Source organism: Sapajus apella, unplaced genomic scaffold (genome assembly GCF_009761245.1).
Source record: "Sapajus apella isolate SASKATOON/1434 unplaced genomic scaffold, GSC_monkey_1.0 scaffold119, whole genome shotgun sequence".
Lineage (NCBI taxonomy): Eukaryota > Metazoa > Chordata > Mammalia > Primates > Cebidae > Sapajus > Sapajus apella.
In genome coordinates this window covers 3728657-3750896 of record NW_022437059.1, presented here as the reverse complement: position 1 = coordinate 3750896, position 22240 = coordinate 3728657, and the positions used below count along the sequence as shown (strand labels likewise).

The 22240-nt window shown below is 54.7% G+C and overlaps 2 protein-coding genes and 1 long non-coding RNA gene across 5 annotated transcripts in view; 1 reads left to right on the top strand and 2 right to left on the bottom strand.

Annotated features, from left to right (window-relative positions):
* The first annotated feature begins 217 nt into the window (after positions 1-217).
* Positions 218-7754, top strand: IGSF8 (immunoglobulin superfamily member 8). The gene is made up of 8 exons (XM_032260836.1): positions 218-314; positions 620-725; positions 3868-4245; positions 4930-5391; positions 5763-6170; positions 6397-6810; positions 7153-7283; positions 7487-7754. The coding sequence occupies exons 2-7, from the start codon at positions 665-667 to the stop codon at positions 7266-7268; spliced, it is 1839 nt and encodes a 612-aa protein (XP_032116727.1). The 5' UTR covers positions 218-314; positions 620-664; the 3' UTR covers positions 7269-7283; positions 7487-7754.
* Positions 7755-9943: 2189 nt separating this feature from the next.
* On the bottom strand, positions 9944-17862 carry KCNJ9 (potassium inwardly rectifying channel subfamily J member 9). 3 transcript variants are annotated; one of them, XM_032260840.1, is made up of 4 exons: positions 17563-17862; positions 17264-17429; positions 14294-15260; positions 9944-11714 (listed from the first exon to the last, which is right to left on the bottom strand). In XM_032260840.1, the coding sequence occupies exons 3-4, from the start codon at positions 15141-15143 to the stop codon at positions 11383-11385; spliced, it is 1182 nt and encodes a 393-aa protein (XP_032116731.1). In that variant the 5' UTR covers positions 15144-15260; positions 17264-17429; positions 17563-17862; the 3' UTR covers positions 9944-11382. The 3 variants fall into 3 exon arrangements, with proteins under 3 accessions (XP_032116731.1, XP_032116729.1, XP_032116730.1); XM_032260838.1 differs by lacking the exon at positions 17264-17429; XM_032260839.1 differs by lacking the exon at positions 17563-17862 and having other exon boundaries at positions 17264-17536.
* A 481-nt stretch (positions 17863-18343) lies between these two features.
* LOC116538455 overlaps positions 18344-22240 on the bottom strand; it is an 18767-nt gene continuing 14870 nt past the window's right edge. The window contains exon 4 of the long non-coding RNA XR_004263645.1: positions 18344-19480. This is a non-coding gene — a long non-coding RNA (uncharacterized LOC116538455). The remainder of the gene's footprint in view (positions 19481-22240) is intronic.

The following is a 22240-nucleotide window of genomic DNA, read 5'->3' as shown; positions in this document are numbered from 1 at the left end:
GAGGCTGACGTTGCCCTGGTGGGAGGGGGGAGGGGGCGGGGCTTGGGACTGGAGCGGGGCCGGGGCGGAGCCAGGATTGGAGTCCGACTGTAGTCCTGGTGGGGCGGGGCGGGAGAGGGGCCGGAACTGGGGGCTGAGCCGGGGCCCGGGGCGGAGCCAGGATTGGAGTCCTACTGGAGTCCCGGGTGGGGCGGGGCGGGAGAGGGGCCGGAACGGGGGGCTGGGCCGGGGCTCGGGGCGGAGCCAGGGCTGGAGTCTTGTGGGGCGGGCCGGGGCGGGGCCGGGGCGGGGCTGGGACTGGGTGAGAGGCAAAGGTGAGTGTACGGAGGAGGGGCGGGGCCGGGGCCAGGTGCGGAGCAAAGGCCGGAGTCTGGCGGGGTGGGGCAGGCAGGGCCAGGGCTGGGTCTGGGGCGGGGCGGGCCTGCACGGGGCGGGGGAAGGGGCGGGGCCGGGGCGAGGATGGTCTCAGAACTGCCAACGGCTGGAGGGAAAACAACGGGAGGGGCGGAGGGAGGGGAGTCGGCAGCTCCCGCTCAGCTAGCTCGGCGCACCCACGCCTCGCTGCCCCGCTTCCTGCCCCCCACCTGGGCATGCGCCCCCGGCCCCCCCGGTCCCCCAGAACCCGCGCCACCCCCCGGAGCCTCCCCAGAGCTGGCCGCGCAGGATGGGCGCCCTCAGGGCCACGCTGCTGCCGCCGTCGCCGCCGCTGCTGCTGCTAATGCTAGGTAAGCCAGGCCCCGGTTCCGGTTCCCGGCCCCGCCGGGCAGGTGCCTGCCGCCCGGCACCCAGACCAACCCGCCTCCCGAGCTTTTCGGGGCTTCTCACATCCTCCTTCTCCGTCATGGGTGCCTCCAGCCTCCCCGGGACCGGCGGGCAGCTGCGCTTTGTGGCTGCCCGCCGAGCCAGTCTTGGGGAGAGTGCAGGCTCCCCAGCTCTAAGCCAGGGACTGGGGCACAGGGAGGACCCACTAAGGTGCTCCCCCAGGCACTGCGTAGCCTCCCGGGGCAGGTCCCACTTCGCAGCAATTATACCCACGTCCTGGGGTCAGTGCACCAAATGCTGCGACTCCTTTCTGCCCCACACTCAGCTCCAGGCCTGGCCTTGGGTGCGCGCCCTGCGTGGGCAGTGCCTGCCCAGCTTCGTAATTGCCCCAGAGTTGGCTGGAGGCCCAGAGGCCAGTTCTGCCCACGATCTTTGAAGTAAGTCTCCCCCAATTGCGCTCCACACACTTCATCAACTGAGGCTGGGGACGGTTCCCTCTCTCGCCCCCATCGCCACCCTGGGCTGGGTCGCTCTTTGCTCTTCTTGCTCTCTCCCAAGTGGCACTTGGCTCTGCAGCCACCCATCAGTTTTCACAACCGCTTAGTTCCAGCTTCCTTGGCTCAGGAGAAACCAGGTTCCATGGAGACTGATCCTGGGATCTCCAAGCACCTTGTGTCTGCTGTGGTGGGTGTTCATGGTGGGCTGTTCTGGGCCAACCTTGCATGGATGCATGGGGGTAATTACAGTGGAATTGTTTTTGGCCTGAACTGGTGGTCTGGGGGTCAGTGAAACTGCCGGTATAGATGTTGATGAGACTGAAGCCCTTGAAATGAGAGTGAAGTGTGGGGGTGGGGATGGTGACTTAAGAGCTGCTGTCGTCAAGGCAGAGGCTGAAGGTAGCCCCAGCTGCCTGTTTCTAGACCAGAGCTCCACAGTGGCACCAAGCAAAGCCTTCCCCTGCTACAGGTCCCTGGGCCCTGCAGGGCTACCATGAGTCCTCTCCTTGGTCCCTGGGCAGATAACAGCAGAATGTACAGAGAGGAAGGTGCTGTGGGGCCTGGTTGCCTAGCACTTAGTATGTTTTCCCCAGTGGGCAGCATGGAGCAGGGAGGAGCCCAGGGAGACAGGGAAGTGCTGGCCTGTCGTTGAAAGAGGAACACGCAGAGGTCTGAGCACCCACTGCTCTTGGGAACCTTACATTCATTTTACAAATGAGGAATATGAAGTAACTTGCCCCAGAGAGCACATTTAGTGAGTATTGGGGCTATGATTTGAACACAGATCTGATTCCAAAGCAGGCCTCTTTGCTCTCCCTTTCCTTGCTGTGACTAATACAGAGGAGGGAAGAGAGAGCTGTGTGGCAACTGATTTCCTAAGGCTGTGGGGTGACTTTCCCATGGGGATCTCCAAGCATCAGCAGTTGTGGAGCCAGGAAGATGGGAGGGGGCCTTCTGAGCAGTCAGCCTGGAGGCAGCCAGGGAAGGTGTCAGTTTGGCTGTCTCTACCATCACCCTGATTATGAAACTTGCCCGGCCTGAGGCAGGGCTCTCCTGAGTCACATACGCACTCACTCACTCACGGTCAGAGCTGGAGCTCTTAGTTCACCTCCAGTGTGGAAACTGAGGCCTAGGAGAGAAGGAGACTGGATCCCAGGCCACACAGCTGGGCATGGGGATGGTGCTGGAATCCCACTTCCTGACTCCCAGTCTGTGCCCCTATCAACAGACCATGAGTTCTCCTTGTGACTCAGCCAGAGGAAGGAGGAAGGGGCTAGGAGCCCAGCAGCAGGGGTGGGGAAGTTTGGAGGAGCCGTTCTAGAGAAGCTGGAGGGAAGAGTTTGACCACAGACTCCTGGGCATTTTCCTCTAGCCCCTACAGAAAGGCTATGGATATCCCCCTGAGAGACCTAAAAGTGACACTCTGGTTGGTGAGGTCAGTCCCTTCAGGCCTGACCTTGGAGTTTCCCCATCTTCCTCCCTGGTTTTGCCCCTCTGGAGGAGTATGTGGAAGCCGCCTAGGGAGAGCAGAATCTTGGCTTAGATAGTATACTTCTCCTGCCTTAGCTTTCTCATCTGTAAAATGGGGAGAGGTGGGGAGGAGTGGTCTAGCCCTCCTTACCTTCTGAGGTTCTGTGATCTTATCTAGTGGGAGCTCTGGAAGGAGAGAAGGGAGGAACTCAGCCCTCCAAGGCTGCCAGGAGTATCTGCTGGGGTAGGGTTGGGCATAGGGGTGGAATAGGCTGAAGAAGAGAGGTCTGGCCTTTCTGAAGGGAGAGATGAGAAGGGGCAGCTGGTGACTTAGTGCCTCCCGACAGAAAGAGAGCCATATATGTAAACGAATGCATACGATATGCAAATGAATGCTTTGTTAAGGAACTGGGGCAGGCGCCTTGTGTGTCTGCTGGGCTAGCCAGGAAGGTTGGCAGGCACTGGAGGAGGGGATCTTCTGCCCCCTGTGCCAGGGCAGAGTCTGGATCTTCCCCCAGAAGCCCCAGCTGCCTGGGCAGCCCTGCAGGGTGAGAGAAGCAGTGAGCTCATGGCACAGCTGGAGGGGGGAGGGCATTGTGTGGTAAGAACTGACTGGGTCTGTGCCCTTTCCAGCTAGGGCCACTGGCTCCATTGTCTGGCCCAGGTGACACAGCTTAGCCAACTAGCCCTTCTGAGCAAGACTGCCAGCTCCCCTCAAAGGAGGGGACATGTAGTCTCAGAATTCCCCAGCCAGAAGGCTCCCCTGACCAGGAGGATGGAATGGTAGACATGGAGGTAGGTGAATGGCAGGGACAGATCAAGGTTCAGTTGGAACCAAGGACTGGTTAGGTCAGGAATCAGATGTACTCCTTTCTGCCTTCAGGCGCTCTGCTTCTAGTCTGCTAGAAATGGGATACATCTGGGTGCCAAGGCAATCCTGGGCTCATACCACCTAATCGAGACCCAGGTGTCTTATATCCCAGCATCCGTTTGCTGTTCTCAGAACAGGGTCCAAGCTGTGGACCAACTTTCCCAGGTCTCCTTTCCTTTTCTAGGCAGAAGTCAAGAATGGTACTTGTGCCAGAGGGCATAGAATGGGGAACCAGGTATCTCCAACTCCTTTTGCCTTTCCCTACAGGAATGGGATGCTGGGCCCGGGAGGTGCTGGTCCCCGAGGGGCCCTTGTACCGAGTGGCTGGAACAGCTGTCTCCATCTCCTGCAATGTGACTGAATATGAGGGCCCTGCCCAGCAGAACTTTGAGTGGTTCCTGTACAGGCCTGAGGCCCCGGATACTCCTCTCAGTATTGTCAGTACGAAGGATGCCCAGTTCTCCTATGCGATCTTCAAGCCCCGAGTGCTGGCGGGTGAGGTGCAGGTGCAGCGCCTACGAGGGGACGCCTCGGTGCTCAAGATTGCCCGCCTGCAGGCCCAGGATGCTGGCATTTATGAGTGCCACACCCCCTCCACTGATACCCGCTACCTGGGCAGCTACAGCAGCAAGGTGGAGCTGAGAGGTACTAGGCCCTGGAATGGGCTGGGGCCACATACCATCTCAAGGCAGGAGGGACACAAGTGACCTATCTAACTGCCCTTTAGGTTTTATAGCCAAGGAACTCTCTGCCCAAAGAGGTTAAGTGACTTGTGCAAAGTCACCCAATAACTCAGTGGCTGGTGTGGGACTCAAACCCAGATTTCCTCGCTCTAGGCCAGTGCTCTTCTGATCATATCAAGCCCCCTTCTGGAAGAAGAGCTATCCAGTCCCCTTTCCATTCCCAAGAATGAGGAAGACTGATGAGGTGAATAGACTCTACTCCTGGACAGTACAGGACCCAGATCTGGGAGAGAGCGTAGTTAGGGAAGGAGTTAGACCATGTGACATTCTCACTCTCTTAAGTTTCTTTGTCTCCTGAAGAAGGAAGACAAAGCCACTTTTCTTGGTATTTCAAACAGGGGTCAGTCTTGAACGTAAGGGTGAGTAGGCAATGGGCTGGTTCTTTGAAATTCAGCAAGTATTTATTGAGCGCCTGTGATATGCCCAGCACTAAGCTTGGCACCACTGAGTTACAGAAGAAATAATACAACATGCGATCTTTGCCCTCTGGGAGCTCACAGTCTATTTAGGGAGATAGGCCATACACAGGAAACAGTAACAAGGGCTGCCAGCCCCAGCCCTCCCTCACTCCAGCTGTTCTCTCCAGTTCTTCCAGATGTCCTACAGGTGTCTGCTGCCCCCCCAGGACCCCGAGGCCGCCAGGCCCCAACCTCACCCCCACGCCTGACGGTGCATGAGGGGCAGGAGCTGGCACTGGGCTGCCTAGCGAGGACAAGCACACAGAAGCACACACACCTGGCAGTGTCCTTTGGGCGATCTGTGCCTGAGGTGCCAGTTGGGCGAGCAACTCTTCAGGAAGTGGTGGGAATCCGGTCAGACTTGGCCGTGGAGGCCGGAGCTCCCTATGCTGAGCGACTGGCTGCAGGGGAGCTTCGTCTGGGTAAGGAAGGGAGTGATCGGTACCGAATGGTAGTAGGAGGTGCCCAGGCAGGGGACGCAGGCACCTACCACTGCACTGCCGCTGAGTGGATTCAGGATCCTGATGGCAGCTGGGCCCAGATTGCAGAGAAAAGGACTGTCCTGGCCCACGTGGACGTGCAGACGCTGTGTAAGTGCCACATCCCACTGTGGGAGCTGGGAGGGACAGTATTCTGGTGGGCACTGTGGCCACAGGGGGTACCGGATAGCCATCATCTGACCCCAGGGAACTCATCTTCTAGAGTGATCAGCCCTGTTAGCATTGCTTCCCGCTCTGCCCTGGATGAGTTTTCTCTGCTCAGTGATGGGTTATAGAGTTAGGAGGGCCATGGCTGAGGGGTGAGATTCAAGCCCCCGAGTAGAAAGATGGTCATACCCAATGAGGGGCAGACAGGAGGCTTTGAAGCTGCTGCTGTCAAGGAGAAAACACAAAGTTGGGGAATCAGGTCCCTCTTGTCCCCTCCTGCCTCTGTGACACCTCTTCCCCTTCCTGTGTTTCAGCCAGCCAGCTGGCAGTGACAGTGGGACCTGGCGAACGTCGGATCGGCCCAGGGGAGCCCTTGGAACTGCTGTGCAATGTGTCAGGGGCACTCCCCCCCGCAGGCCGTCATGCTGCATACTCTGTGGGTTGGGAGATGGCACCTGCGGGGGCACCAGGGCCTGGCCGCCTGGTAGCCCAGCTAGACACAGAGGGTGTGGGCAGCCTGGGCCCTGGCTATGAGGGCCGACACATCGCCATGGAGAAGGTGGCATCCAGAACATACCGGCTGCGGCTAGAGGCTGCCAGGCCTGGTGATGCGGGCACCTACCGCTGCCTCGCCAAAGCCTACGTTCGCGGGTCTGGGACCCGGCTTCGTGAAGCAGCCAGTGCCCGTTCCCGGCCTCTCCCTGTGCACGTGCGGGAGGAAGGTGAGACGGGGCTGGGCCCTGGACAGGGTTCAAGGATTGTAGACCCATTTTCCTTCTGTTTCCACATCCCCTCCCTTCTATCAGCTGCTTGCATGCCGCACCTCATGCTCCTCTTCTACCAATATTGTAGGAATACCCTGAGTTTCCTGGGGCGGTGCTTGGCAGCAGCCCTCACCCCATGCTCCCCGGCCTTGCCCCATCTGGCCCCATGTCCTGTGTTCTGCAGGTGTGGTGCTGGAGGCTGTGGCGTGGCTAGCAGGAGGCACAGTGTACCGGGGGGAGACTGCCTCCCTGCTGTGCAACATCTCTGTGCGGGGTGGACCCCCAGGACTGCGGCTGGCTGCCAGCTGGTGGGTGGAGCGATCAGAGGATGGAGAGCTCAGCTCTGTCCCTGCCCAGCTGGTGGGTGGTGTGGGCCAGGATGGTGTGGCAGAGCTGGGAGTCCGGCCCGGAGGAGGCCCTGTCAGCGTGGAGCTGGTGGGGCCCCGAAGCCATCGGCTGAGACTACACAGCTTGGGGCCTGAGGATGAAGGTGTGTACCACTGCGCCCCCAGCGCCTGGGTGCAGCATGCCGACTACAGCTGGTACCAAGCGGGCAGTGCCCGCTCAGGGCCTGTCACAGTCTACCCCTACATGCATGGTGAGTGGCATCCCTCTACCCTCCTTACTCTGCCTCCCTCCTGGCCCCTGCCCCTAGTCTTCCCTGCCCATCTTCTGACCCTCCTGCCACTGTCTTTTTCCTCCACATCATGTCACATGAAGTCTCAACGTATCCATCTTCCAGCCCTGCAGTGCCTACCTGTGTAGGGTCCTCTGTGGTTGCTGCTGACTTTCATGCTGAGGGACAGGCTGTGGGCAGGGATAGGGGTGTCTGTGAATGGAGGAGGTGGGGCCAGAGAACTTGATGGGGAAAGTTCTGGAGGCATGTGGGATGGGTGGAGGATGATGGCATCCTTTTGAACAGTCTTCCTCTCTCCCCCAGCCCTGGACACCCTATTTGTGCCTCTGCTGGTGGGTACAGCGGTGGCCCTGGTCACTGGTGCCACTGTCCTCGGTACCATCACTTGCTGCTTCATGAAGAGGCTTCGAAAACGGTGATCTCTCACTCCCCAGGTGAGGGAAAAGAACCCCCCGACCTTGTCTCCATTGGGCTTCCACCCCCAAGTCCTGAACGAGGCTGCTCCCTCCCAGGTCTCACCTGGAGGAGGAGTAGGCAGCTCAGATCCATAGGGCTCTGTTAAGGGGCGGGAGCCAGGAGGGAGCCCCCCTTCACTCAGGGCTCTGTGTCCTTAGCCCACGCCGGGCGCCCTTTTCAGGTCTTGCAGGTGTCGACTGTCTTCCAGCCCAGCTCCAAGCCCTCCTCTGGTTGCCTGGACACCCTCTCCCTGTTTCCATTCTTCCTTTAATTTATTTGACCTCCCCCCACCCAGAATGGGAGACACGGCTCCCCTTCCTCACTCCTTCCCTCCCAAGCCCTCCCTCTGGCCTTCTGTTCTTGATCTCATAGGCATCCTATAGGGAGACCATTCCCTGTCCTGGAATTAGTTTTTCTAAAATGTGAATAAACTTGTTTTATAAAAAGTAGGCTTGACTGTGTCTTCCCTACCATGAGACTGTAAAAGGCACGGGGTGTGTAGCAGGGAGGTGGCTGGGTGTTGACAACCTATTCTGAACGACCCAGGCCTCTCTTCCCACCACAAACGCCATCTGGCCTCCGTGGGCCATGCCACCCACCCCAGGAGGGGACACCTGAGTTCCATCTGCTGCCTGAACTGTCAGTGCTGAGGCAGTGCCTGATTGGACTCCTGCTTGGGGAGGGAAGCATAGAGGGCAGGTTCCAGCTGCCTGTGGTCCCCCCTTCCCAGCTTCTCCCATGTTATAGGGTATGGGCTTCCAGGAGCAGGGACTTTTCTGAGCTCCCCAGACTTCACCCTACTCTTCCCCTTTCATTCTCCTGGTCAGGCTAGTCTTGGACCTGACTTCTCCCAATAGGTCTCATTCTCCTTGGAGCTGACTCCTCCCACTAGGCCCTGGGGCTGCAATTCTTGTTCCTTCTGATTGACAGCAGCAGAACAGAAGCCTCAGCACACAGCTGATACTCAGGCTGGGACAACAGGCAGTCATGGGAGGGCCTGTGTGTCCCCAGGGCCATTGCACCCGTATCTACTCACTGTGCCTGTATACACCCACTGCCCGCATACACCCACTGCCCGCATACACCCACTGCCCGCATACACCCACTGCCCGCATACACCCACTGCCCGCATACACCCACTGCCTGCATACACCCGCTACACCCGCATATACTTGCCTCACCTGCCTGTACACACCCTGGGGTTTCCTCCCTCCCCGCCTTCAGCTTCACCTCTCCTCCAGTGCCCCAGAAGTTTCATGAATTTTCTTGCCTAAGGATTCTCTGATCCTAAAATTCTTACCTGCACAGCACCTTAAGAGGCATCCAGTAGGCCTCCTTCAGTTGTTATTTAAATATTTATTGAGCATTACGAGTTTGCTAAGTGTCATTTTTACAGATGAGGAAACTGAGGCCCAGAGATGTGATTTGCCCAGAGTCATAGAGCTAATTAGCGACAGTGTCAGGACTGGGACCTAGGTCTCCTGACTTGTCACACTATACAGTGGTGCCCTGAGTGGTGACAGTGGCAAGGAGAGGTGTGGCAGGGTCTCTGTGACTTCAGGGGGCAGGAGGGGCCTTTCCAGCCTCAGTTTCTTTGCTTGTCCAAGTGCAATGGGTTGGCTCCTGTGGATACAAAGTAGCCCACCCTGTCTTGTCCAGACTCCCCTGTTTCACTGAAACCCAAATGAATCCCATTCCCCACCCCAACATCTGTTCTTAGGGGACCAGCTGATGCAGGGTTCAGGAATCTCATCTTTGATGACGGGACCCCGGTGGCCCTGTGACCTGAGGCAAATATGTCCATGCTTTGACTTGAAAGGAAGAGACTGGGACTTGGGTCCTTTCTGAGTTCACCCAAGCTGCCTAGGCTCCTTCCTTGGCCCCCTTTCTTGCTTCCAGAGGACCCACAGGACCCTGGCTGTGCCCCATAGGACCCCAGCTGTGCCTCATAGGACCCTGGCTGCCCAACCTGGAACAGTGGACTGGAGTGTTTTCCCGAGGGGGCTTAGACTTATGAAAGGGCAGGAGTGGAGTGTGGTCAGGGCTCAGGGAGGAGGTCCTTTCTGGGCCAGTGCTGCTGTGTGGGAGGCGGGGCTGTCCCAGGGTGGGCTCTCCTCGGCCTATGCTTTTCTTCAGGGCACCAGCTTCAGGTCTCCTCTGCCCCTCTCATCTTGCCATTGTTCTCCCTCACCATCCAGGAAGCTGTGCTGGTGACTGGGATGAGACCAGGAAGCAGGTGCAGGTGGGGTGAGAATATGCATCTTTGGGACCCCGTGGCTCAGCTGGGCTGACAGCAGGCTGCAGACGCCTCCACATGCTCCGACTCCTATCGCTTCTCTCAGATTTTCTCCCACATTCAATCCTGCCTTTAGTCCTACAAGGGATTCTGTCCTGTGCCCCGAAAACCCTTCCTGCTCCACCTTCCCACCAACCTCCCCAGGAATCCCCTCAAGTCCTTCTGATGGCTTCATCTCTCTGTCTGGCCTGCTCAGCTTCCAGACACCTCCTCTACTTGTCACTGCCCTGTTTCCACTGATGGCTGAGTTCCTGGGCCAAAGTTAAACTCTTCAGCCTGGACTTAGGGTCCCTTTCCCACATATAAAACCCCACCCTTCACATGTCTGTCTGCTCCTGTGAGGATCCTCAGCTTCTTCTCGGCTTCTCTTCAGCTTCTTCTCATCTACTCCTCAGCTTCTATGCCCCATCTCCTGCTATGACCTCCAAGTCTTTGCTTAGAGCCCAGGTTCTCCAAGTGTGGTCCCCAGTCCAGCAGCAGCAGCAGCAGCATGACCTGGGGACTTCTTAGAAATGAAAATTTTTGGTCCCCACCTATTGAGTCAGAAACCCTGGGAGTAGAGTCCATAAACCGGTGTCTTAACAAGCCCTCCAGGTGACTCTGATGCACCCTGAAGATTTCTATCTGCCGACTTACATATTCCCTATGCCTTACGCTGGCCCCAGCCTTCTGATCACCCACACTCACCCACACTCTCCCACCTTCTCCGTGACTGCACAGGTGGTCAGTTTGAATTATTCCTTGTTCAGTTGCCACTGGTAAATTCCTCTGTTTTCCCAGTTGCCCCTTATTTTGAGGACAGGAACCAGGTTTTTGAATGTCCACCCCACATGACACCCAATCAGTGATGTGAATGACTGTGCCCCAGAACCAAACTCCTTTCCCAGGGGCTCCCTGCGTCCCAGCTCTAGTGAACCCACTTTCTAGATCTCTCTCCTGGCTCTTCCTCCTCAGAACCTCTCTCTCTCTTCCTGCCTACGCGGGATACCTGTAAGATCTCACTCCACTGTCAGAATATAGCCACCCCTGGTTTTTCTTTCCCAGGCCTTTCTCCAGGGCCCCAGCTCAGGCATCTAACCCCTCTGCCTGCTTCTCTGAACTTGAGGACTAAGGTCACTCACGCCTTGCTGAGCCCCCTTGCAACCCTTCATCCTGGTGAGGGTGGAGCTGGGAGGGCACCCTCCTCATGTGGCCATCTTGGTCCAGCTCCTTTCTCCTTCGCTTTAGCTTGGCCTACAATGTCGTTAGACAGTTGTGCCATGTGTGGGGAGGCTGGCAGAAGAGGTGAGCAGGGACTGCAATCCATCCTACTCTCTGCTCCCCAGGCCATGCACCCTGGTTTGGGGCTGTATCTGTCTGGAGGAAAAGGATGCCTTTTTAGAATTTGCACAGAGGTGTTCTACGAGTTAGTGGCAGCCCTGAGTGGACCAACTGTCTATTGGTCCATGTATGTATCTATCAGCTGTCTTTATCCGCCACCATCTTCCCATCCAACCCCCAAAAGTCCATCCTTCTGTCCATCCATCCACTCATGAACAAATGTGTAGGTCAAACACAGACTGGTAAGTTCACCTGGCCCCACCCTCCATTTCCCCGAAATCAGGACCCCTCCCTTCCATACTAGATCCTAGACTTGAGGTTCTGGGGGGCAGGGACTTTCCAACTTTAGCACATTTCCAGGGGCTTTGCCTACCTCCTCCTTCTCCTCCACCTTCGAGATGCAGTTCCCCATGTACCTGTTTCTGGCCCCTGGGCTGCCACAGTGGTTCAGAGGAAGCTGGTCACACCTTGGACTCAGTCTCTGGGGGTGGCAGGCAGCCATTCTGCTCCTTGTCAGCCCCAGCCTCCCCCCCTGCCCCCTCCCCTGCCCCTTCCTCCTCCACCTTCTCATCCAGGCGGCTGGGGATGGACCAGTAGAGATGGGCATCAAGGCGGGCCGCAGCCTCTGCCAGCTCTCGAGCACTGCACGAAGGTGTGGGCACCTCAAAGGTCTCGTGAAAGCTGGCATAGTCCACCTCATAGAAGCCGTCCTCCAGGGTCAGCACTGACGTGAAGCGGTGGCCCCACAGCACCTCGTCTACCAGGTAGGAGCTCCGAGCTTGGCATGTCATTCCTGAGGGGAGGGGCACGGGTCAGGGGGGGATCCCGGCTCCACACTTCACTTTCCTGCCTCTCATTCCACAACCCTGCTCCCAGCACCCTCCCTTCTATTCCTCCCTTAAGGGCTCCCACTTCCTTTTGGTCCGGTCCATTTTCTCCCCCTTCCTAGCTCCTGTTCTTACCCAGCTCCCTCGCCTCTTCTCCATTTGCCCCAACTCCTCTTAATCTCCAGCTCTTTTATCCCCTCCTGTCATTTGGTGATGCCAATCAAAAAAGCTTAATCTTAGGGATCATCTAGTTCAACTTCTTACTCCATACAGGAGCATTTGCAACAGTGGGCACCTAGCTTGTACTTGACTGCCTCCCAGGACTGACAGCTCAGAAAGGGTGCACCCCTTTGTGTGATAGCTCTTATAGCTGGGTTGTTCTTTATACAGAGCTAAAACCTGTCCCCTGGGATTTCCACCCCCTGGCTTCATTCCCCTCCCACTTTACAGTCCTTTGAATATCTGAAAACAGGAGTCTCAGGTTCCCTCAAGTTTTCTTTTCTTGACTTAACATCCCTGGCTTCCTCTATGATTTCTCATTTGAACTGGTTTTCCAAAATTCTACCTTTTTGATTACAAGCCAGAAAGGCCAAGGAGGGCCCTGAAGCATTTTGAGTGCAGTAAATTTTCCAACTGTGGCCTGCTCCATGCATAAGAGAGAGCGCACCATCTCTCTGTTCTGGCCTTGATGTGTTCACAAACAGGGCCCAGGATAACATTACATAATCACTTTGGAGGCTGCATCACATTGCGACGACATCAAGCCTGTAGCCAACTAAAACACCCAGTTCTTTTTTCACCAGTGCTCTTCCATGCTGTGCTTACATAAGTGATTTTTTTTTAAGCCTAAATGTAGAATTTTATATTTATTCCTTTTAAATGTCATCTTGTTGGGTTTTGGCTCATTATTCTTGCTTTTCAAAAGCGTTTTGAATCCTGACTGTCTCACCCAAAATATTACCATCCTTTCCAGCTTTATCTCTCCAGAAAAACAGACAGATTCCCATTCCTATCTCCTCTGTCCTGGGCCTCCCTGCCCCGGGCCTGTGTCCTGTCTTCTTGTTGGGTTGGTGCATCCCTCAGGGAGGGTCATTGTCCTCCTGCCACAGGGTCTTTCCCCCAACCCTCATCCATCTCGGAACAAGGGGAAACAGAAGGGTGGACATCAGCTAACCAGAGGGTGGCTGTCAGCTCTCAAAGCCTGGCCCTGAGACATTGGTATTCTTCGGTCAGGCTGGAACAGGAAGTATGCAGTGGGAGAGAGGAAAAAGAGGCATAGGGACACTGGGGAGAGAAGGGCTTCGAGGAGGAGAGGGCAGGGCTGGGGGTATAAAGAGAAAAGACAGCCGGACAGGAGCTTCCCTGGAGGGTGAGGGGCCTGCCTGAGATACCGGCTAAAAAGGAGTGACAGCTGGAGAGAGAGAGAGGAAAGGGAACGGGGTGAGTGGGGGAAGGGGAAAGAGTCGGAGTGAAGCAGGAATGCGGAACAGTGAGGGGGAGCTGGGGTTGGGATGTGAAGCGGAGGGCCAGTGCAAAGGGGCCAGGGAAAGGATCTGAAGGCACCAGCTTGTCCGCGAAGCCGGTAGGGAGCATCAGCAGCTCTGGCGTCAGTGGCAGGGACTGCGGCGCCCCCTAGTGGGCCTTTGGTTCTCCACCCGCAGTTTCCTCGCCCTCATCCATCCTCTAGTTCTCAAGTCCTAAGTAACCTCATTTGCAACTCCTATAACACTGGTCTTTTTCCACTTGCTCCCAAAGCCTCCACTGTGTAGATCTGGGTTGGACTTACATCACAGACGAGTTGCCAGTTCCTTTTGGAAAAGGGCTAGAAATGGTAACATCATCTATGTCCCTTGTCAGTGGAAATGGATGAACTGGGAAACTGAGGCAGAAGTGAGACCAGATATTAAGCTCCCCTCAAGCGCCAGCCTAGAAATAACTCAGGCAGTGGAAAATCTTCACCGTGAAATTCCAGGGGCCTGAAACTGGCTGCAGTGAGAAAACTCCTGAACCTAACCCCTCCTTCCAACTCGGGACGTCTAAACATTGAAGCCACATTGCCTGTGTCCAATCCAGGCATGGCCACTTGCTGGCTTAGAAAAGTGGACAATTTCCTTAACTTCTCATTGGAGCAAAATCTCGTCTCTGAAAAGTGAGCGCAGTAAGGAGAAGTTACCTTCAGAGGGTTCTTGTGAGGATTACATGAACTCAGAGGTGGAAAGTGCTTTGGAACTGCGCATGACACAGGGTGAGTACTGGGCGAGCGCTAGCTATTATTACTCTCTCTATTCCAAGTGACACATTCCTCTGGGCCCAGGGCCCCACGCCAGTGCCATTTCGGAGAATTCCTCCAAGCTTTCTCTTGGCCTTCTGCAGAGTTGCTCAGTTCCACCCCCACCCCCGACGCCAGTCTCACCTCACTCTCTCATCCTCCACTAGCCCTTCCATCCATCCTCCCCACCTCCCCTGGCTCCTCTTCTCGCCCCTGCCTTCCTCCGTCCTGCCCACCCCCAGCCAGCCCCGCTCCCTTCTCCGGACCCGCTCGCACCCGTGGCTTCCACCATGCCCTCGAGGATGACGACGATCTCGAAGTCGTCCCTCTCGAGGGCGCGGCGCGACGCCTCCCAGAAGGGGCTGGCGGCGTCGATCTCGTGGCTGATGACGAGCGGCGAGACGAGGAAGAGGCGGTCGTCACCCGTGTCGAAGCCCACACTGAGGTCGGTCTGGTGCAGCGGGATGAACTCGCCCTCCAGCGTCTGGCGCGAGCGGATGAGCTTGGCGCGGATGGAGGCCTCCACGATGTGCGAGGAGCGCAGGTCGCCCACGCGGAACATGAGGCAGAGGCGCCCATCGCGCAGGGACACCACGGCGTGCGAGGAGAAGACCAGCGTGGCGGCGCGCTTGTTGGGCTGCGAGATCTTGACGAACATGCAGCCCACCATGAAGGCGTTCACCATGGAGCCCAGGATGGCCTGCAGCAGCAGCAGCACGATGCCCTCGGGGCACTGGTCGGTGATGACGCGGTGCCCGTAGCCGATGGTGGTCTCCGTCTCGATGGAGAAGAGGAAGGCGGCCACGAAGCCGTTGAGGTTGTTGACGCACGGCGTCCACGCGGTGTCCTCCAGGTGCTCCAGGTCGCCGCGGCCGTAGGCGATCAGCCACCAGATGGCGCCGAAGAAGAGCCAGGTGAGCGCGTAGGCCAGCACGAAGAACAGCAGGCTGAGGCGCCACTGCAGGTCCACCAGCGTGGTGAACAGGTCGGTCAGGTAGCGGTAGGTCTCGCGCACGTTGCCCTGCTGCACGTTGCACCGGCCGTCCTTCTCCACGTAGCGCTGGCGGCCGCGGCGCCGCGGCGGCTCCTCCGACCCGGGCGAGAAGGCCGCGTTCTCCTGCGCCATGGCGGCCGCGTCAGGGCGAGCGGGGCGGGCGCCTGGAGAGCGGCGCCCGGGGCCCGGGCAGCCGCCACCCGCCGCGCGTCGCGGGGCGCCTCGGCGGCGTCGGGGGTCCTGGAGGGGCTTAATAAAGGTTTGCGGAATGAGCGGCCCCGCGGGAGATGGGGAGGCGCGGGACATCAGGGCCAGCACCCAGCCCTGGGGGGCCCTGGGCGAGTCCCTTCGTGTCTCCTGGCCTCTCTTTCTGGGAATAACACATTCAGCCCTAACTGCCCCCTAGGCTCAGAAAGTTGTGAGGCTCAGACGGAATAATGCACCTGAACTGGATAGGACTGTGCGAGTTCCACACGGTTTTCATTTTCATGTGGAACTCGCTCAGCCCTATCCAGTTCAGGTACATTATTTCATGTAGGAAGGAGGTACCAGAGATCTTGGTGCCATCACCTCCAGCTGGGGTGTGCAGCACCTCACTGGCAGCCCCGGGGCCAAAGACCTGGGCCCAGATCCCTTTAGTGATTTCCTGAAATCACTAGACTGGGGGCTTTTTGGGGAGGGGGACAGGTGGGTAAAGCTCTTCTACTGCGTAAAGCCCTCCCTGCCCTAAGCACTTCCACCAGCCCTTCCCCAGCTGTTGCCCGTGCAGCCACCAACGGCTCTCCGCACAGGCTGTTTTGAAGTTCACCCCAAGACTGACACACAGTCTCTCCCATTCTTTCCTCCTCGGACCTCATTCACTCCACCCCCTCCCCTCAATGCGCTTTCAAGGGAGAAAGAAATGAAAGCTGTGGAAAGTCAGTGGAAACCCTCCAGTGCACAACGGAGGAACATGAGGCAACTCCCACTAGAGATCCTCCCCGAGGCCTACCCACGATCACTGCTGCTCTTGGGCCAGCCCCATTTCCCTTGGATTTTTTTCCCCAGCCTGTAAATGGGGAGGGGAACTGGAAGATACAGATCAACACAGACCTGGGGAAAAGGAAGCCCAGAGTTCATCAAGAGTTAGGCTTCTTTCCCTCCGGGATTCTATTCTTCACTAGACACATGGAATCAGATCAAGTGAAGCACTAAGCACCCACATTTATTTCCCGACTCCCTCTAGTTATTTTTCCTCCAGACTCTTACTCCCCATGGACTATCCTAACACCAGCCCCGCCCCCACCTGCCATATGTCTCAAAGCCCACATTCCAAGCAAAGCCCACCTGATTTTGCTTCACATGCTTCCCTCTGAGGAGCTCTCTGAGCTGCAGTCTGCTCTGAGAGAGGTCCAGAGCCCTTCCCAAAGCACCCAGGGCCCTCTGGGAGATATGGACCACACAGGGAAAGGTCTAGAATAAGGATTTGGGACTCTTCCACCTTCCCTTCTCTTTCCTGGGAATTATCCTCTCCTCCCACTCCATGAAAACGTGGGCTGGCTAGTGGATGGGGGATGGAGGAGTGTGACATAGGAACCACAGATGGCCTGGATGTTTGACCAGGTCCTGGGGAGAAATTGCCTGGATATGTGACTGTAAACCTAGCACTCCAGCATTTTATGTTCTGGGGTGAGGTGCTCTGCAGTCAGCACTCTGGAGACGGGGTGTTTGTGTGTGTGTGTGTGTGTCTGTGTGTGTGTGTGTGTGTATGTGTGTGTGTGTGTGTATTGGGATAGAGAGAGCAGGAAGAGAAATCAAAATGAAATGGCTTTGAGCTTAGGGGTACCCTCTGCATAAACTTTCCATGGAGTCAGGGGATTCAGGGTCCCATGGCAATGGCAGATTAGGGATTCCCCTGCCCCCAACAATGCGCTTCCTTTTTCTTCCCCAAGCTCAGGATGTCCTCAAGAAGTGTAAGCATTGACTAGCTCAGAGATTCCAGGTCATGCAGAAAACGACCCTGCTCTCATTCATCCTAGCCTTAGTCCCAGGTGGGCTTCCAGATGTTCTCTCAGGGTTTTAGTAATCTGAACCCCAGTCAGCCTGCTTAGACAGATCTCTCTGCCCAAGGATGGGGAAGGGACCCCAATGTCTGATCACCCCCAGAACTCTCTCACTCTCCATTGCCCCAGGGATCTAGGTAAACCTTATTTTGGTTTCCTCAGTGGGGGACTGCATTTTTCTCAGGGGAAGGAAAAGTGTGAAATGGTTACCTCTATCCCAAGATCTCCCAAGATCAATGACTTGATTTCTGCATCTTCCCTCCAAGAATTTCAGTTCCTCCAACCTACTCCTCCTCATTTCTTGTGCATGCAATGACCCCTTTGCAGAAGATTGCAGTACCACTTTTCCTGGGCCCCTCCTCCTCCCCCTAGAGAACTGGGGAGTAAGGCGGCTCATTTTTTGGAAGGAGAGACCTGGTCAAAACTCCCCCCAAAACCAGCTCCTCCCAAACCCCCACTTGCCTTGGAAATAGGGGCCCAAACCCCAAGTCCCCCGCAACTCAACTCACAGCACGTGGAGAGGAGAGTGGCCGGCAGCAGAAACCCCTGGGGGGTGGCGTCCATGCCCCTGACACCGCCCCCCCCCACGGGCCCCCTTGAAGGGTGGGAGCCGCAGACACCGCTGTTTCTCCTAAATGTAGCGGCAGCTCTGACTAGGACTTGCTATCTGTGTCATCCCTACTTCCCAGGCTCCCCTGCTCCTCTCTCGTTTCCACGGCAACCAGTCTGGCGACAGCTCCAGAGCATCCCCCCTCCCCTCCCCAGTCCTGGGTACCACTAGGGGTTGATCCAAACCACACGCCATAGCTATTTTTAGCCAAAGTCCCTCCTTCTGGACAACTCAGAGCTTGGCTCCTCATCCCCTCATAGGAAAAAAAAAAAAAAGAAGAAAGAGAAAGCTGGCACAATGGCTCTTTCCTAAGAAGCTCCTTGCTCAGGGGAAAATACAAGCCCTCATGTATTTGAGAATAAAGTGTTAAGTTCCCTGGGGTTTCAGAGGGCCCTCTGGTAGCTGGCAGCTCACCACCTTCAACAGGGGCCTCCGTGTGCAGGTGCTGCCCTCAGGTCAGGCCCGCCATCACGGTCTCTAGTTTTGGATCTAATCAAGGAAGGGAAGCAGGGTCAGGGCCTCTAATTATTGTCACTGATTTGCATTGTGACCCACAGGAGTCACTTCACTTCCCCCAGCCACAGTTATTCCATCTATACCATGTTGTGGACAAGCACAAATATTCCCTTCCTGCCTGCTTTACAGTGTGTGCAGATCAAATGAGGAAAAAAAAATCAAAGGGCTTTGAAATGTATTTTGTTCATAACAAAAACCCTAGAAGCAACCCAAATGTCCACCAGAGAGAAAAGCCTCGGTTAGGGCTTACTAACTATTCACTCAGCAAACTGCTACAGAGCCCAGGTGCCAGGCAGCGTATTAGATGGGGTGGTTACAGAATGAGTAAGTCCCTGCTCACAAGGAGCTCATTAACCCGTGAGGGAGAAACACACATAAACACACAGTGGCTACTGCTACTAGTTCATTGAACATCAGATATGAACGGGACACAGGCCTCACTGCCTCCCCATGGCAGCTCTATAAGGTAGGTATTATTTTTCCCAGTTATAGATGAGGAAACTCAAACTAAGACACGTTAAGTGATTTATCAAATGTCACAGAGTTGGACAGAGATAGGAGTCAAACTCCCACATCTGTATCAGCTCATGCTTTTTTCTTTTTTTTTTTTTTTTTTAAAAGACTTCTTACAGAGTAGTTTTAGATTCAGAGCAAAACTGAGAGGAAAGTTACAGAGATTTTTCGTATGCCCCCTGTGCCCACACATGTAGCCTTTCCCACTGTCGACATCCCCCACCAGAGTGGCACATTGGTGACAAGTGATGAACCTACATGGACATCATAATCACCCAAAGTCCATAGTTGACATGAGGCTTCACTCTTGGTGTTGTACATTCTGTGGGTCTGGACAAATGTGTCATGATGTGTATCCACCATTATAGGATAATACGGAGTAGTCTCATTGTTGTAGAAGTCCTCCATGCTCTGCCTCGTCAATCCCCCTTCCCTAACCCTGGCAACCACTGCACGTTTTCCTGCCTCCATAGATTTCCTTTTCTAGAATGTCACATAGTTGGAATTGTACAATACGTAGCCATTTCAGATTGGCTTCTTTCACTCAGTAATGTACCTTTAAGGTTCCTCCATGTCTTTTCCTGGCTTTGTAGTTCACTTTTTTTTGGCACTGAATAATATTCCACTTCAGGATGGTCATGGTTTATTTATCTATTTACCTACTGAAGGATATCTTGGTTGCTTTCAAGATTCGGCCATGATGAATAAAACTGCTAGAAACATCCATCAGTGGTTTCCATGTGGACGTGTTTTCATCTTTTTTGGGTAGATACCAAGGAGCATGAATCCTGGATCGTATGGTAAAAGTATGCTTAGTTTTTAAAGAAACGGTCACGCTGTCTTCCAAAGTAGCTGTACCATTTTGCATTCCCATCAGCCATGAATTCCTGTTCCTGTTGCTCCACATTCCTGCCAGCATTTGGTGTTATCAGCCTCAGCCTCGTGTTCTTTTCACAAAGTTACACTGCCTCAGTAATGTAATATATGTGGCGTGTTAATATCAGAGGCTACTATAAAGCCAAAATAATTGCTGTGTTTAAATGTGTGAATGTATATATAACACACTGTTACATCAAAAAGCAGAACCTGAAAATATTCTGTAAATTGATCATGATTATGTAGAAGTAGCTTCAGGAACACTGATAAAAATCAGCACAAAATTTGGAGAAATAGAAATATTTTAATGTTCATTTTTTGCCAGGGGAAAAAGAGCAGAGAGTGGTTTACAAATGCAAGGTATTGTTGCTTTTGTTATCAGCATTATTAGATCCCAGATACGGATCTGTTCTTCTCCATATCCTTTAAATTTGGATCAAGAAAATATGAACTAGAGGAGCAGGAAGCCATAGAGATGGACACAGAGGGCTAGAAGCTCCTGAAATGACCTGGAAAGGTGGGAAAGTGGGTACTGGATAATACAAGCTCAGGAGGCAATGACTTGGGTTCAAAGCCCACCTCTCTCCACTACTAGCTGGGTGAACCTGAGCAATTACTTAACCTCGTTAAACCTCAGATTTTCCATCTAAAAAGGAAGAACCGTATTACTCATCTCTTAGGGGGTTGTCATAAAGACTGCATAAGGCATTGCCTGACACATTGTTAGTACTCAGTGAATGCTAGCTACTATCTTCCTCTTTCTCCTCATTGTCTTCTTCATGGTCATCTTCACTGTCACCATCAGCACCATCATCTCAGGGATGTCCTGAAAGCCTGACCCTACCTGTGCCAACTTCCTCTGTCCTGGTACCACCCTGTGAGGCCTGCAGGGGGCACTCCCGGCATACTGCCCTCTCATCAGCTCACTTGCTGGTGTTTCTTGTTGTTCCAAGTGGAAATATCGAGTTTTCAGCCGGAGATTGGCATCAGGAGTACTGTTAAAGCCGCAGTCAACACCCCCGTCTCCTGGGCCTGGTCCTGTCACCCGAGCCTTGGGACTGCTGGCCTGCCCTTCTCTGTCCTGCCAAGCAGCTGCTCACGTTGGTTCTACTGTGCCAGGAGCTCAGAGAGAAGAAACCAAACTCCTGGGCAAGAACACATTTGCATAGAGCTGGCCCCATTTGCTGGAGGGGCATCACTGGCAGGGCCCTCCATGAAGCCATTTCAGACAGCTCCTCGCCTCAGCCAGGTGCCCCTGAACCTAACCTTGCTGACAAGGAAGGAGACCATCACTCCCTCACCTGATATGCCGATCCTGCAGTTCCTAGACTTTACCTGTTATCTACCCTCAGCGCCTTATTTATCACTGAGCTTGAGCTGAGGCAAGAGAAAAAAAGTTTTCCTAGGCACCAGGACACAGAAGTGTAGACAAAATTCTAGCTTTTGGCCTGGCATGGTGGCTTACACCTATAATCCCAGCACTTTGGGAGGCCGAGGCATGCAGATTGCCTAAACCCAGGAGATGGGGACCAGCCTGGGCAACACGGTGAAACCCTGTCTCTACAAAAAATACAAAAATCAGATGGGTGTAGTGGTAAGTGCATGTGGTCCCAGCCACTCTGGAGGTTGAGACAGGAGGATCGCCTGAGCCTGGGAGCTCAAGGCCACAGTGACGCAGTGACCTATGATTGCACCACTGCACTCCAGCCTGGGTGACAGAGATCCTGTCTCAAAAAAAAAAAAAAAAAAAAAGGAACCGTAGTGCAAAATAGAAAAAGAGCTTAGAAAGAGCCTACTGTGGCACGTCACTTGGAGAACAGGGAACAGGTGATACTTTGGGGAGAAAATAAAAGGTTCCCTTCCTCCAGCAGACAGCTCTGAGCCGAGTGCAGGAACTGGCAAGCTGAATGCAGTTCAGTCCTCCTCGACTTGCCCCATCAGCAGGTGCCTTTGTGGCATCCCTGAGATCAGCCAATCTGGGGAGAATTCCCTGAGCAAGATCATGAGACATCTTATGCAAAGGCTTGCAAGTAGAAGAGGAAGCATGATGGGGAAGATACGAGATGGTTGAGGATGTGAGTTTCGTGGAGCAGGGAGGCCGGTCTGGTTGATTGTAAAAATTTGTATAAGTTCAAGTGGGATAGAGCCCTAGAAAATGCATTTCAGAGGAAAGATACGGCTGAAGGAGCAGATGTGGCAAATGACTGTAGCTGAAGATTAGAGTGGAATGGGGAGAAGCAGAGCACAGCTTCAGGCAGATGGAGCCCAGCTGGGTTCCTGAGGCTGAGGAGCTTGCTGCCTTTCTGGCTACTTTCAGCTGAGCAGGAGTATGAGAAACCTTCTCACAGAGTTCTGTCTTGCTATAGGACTGGGTAGAGATAGGCTAAGATTTAAAAGTTATATGACAATTAGAGGTGGTACAGGATTAGCCTTTACTTTACAGATTGGAATAGGTCCTAAGAAAATAGTCACGACTGAGACTCAGGCCACCCGACTCGAGGTTCCGCATGTTTTATTCCCAGTTGCCTTCCTCCTACCTCCTGCCACAGTGCATTGGATGTTAATGGAATTTCTATCAACTGGACCCAATTGAAATTAGTTTTTTCCTTTTTTTTTTTCCTTCTCTCTCTCTCTCCTTCTCTCTGTTTTTTTTTTTTTTTTTTTTTTTTTTT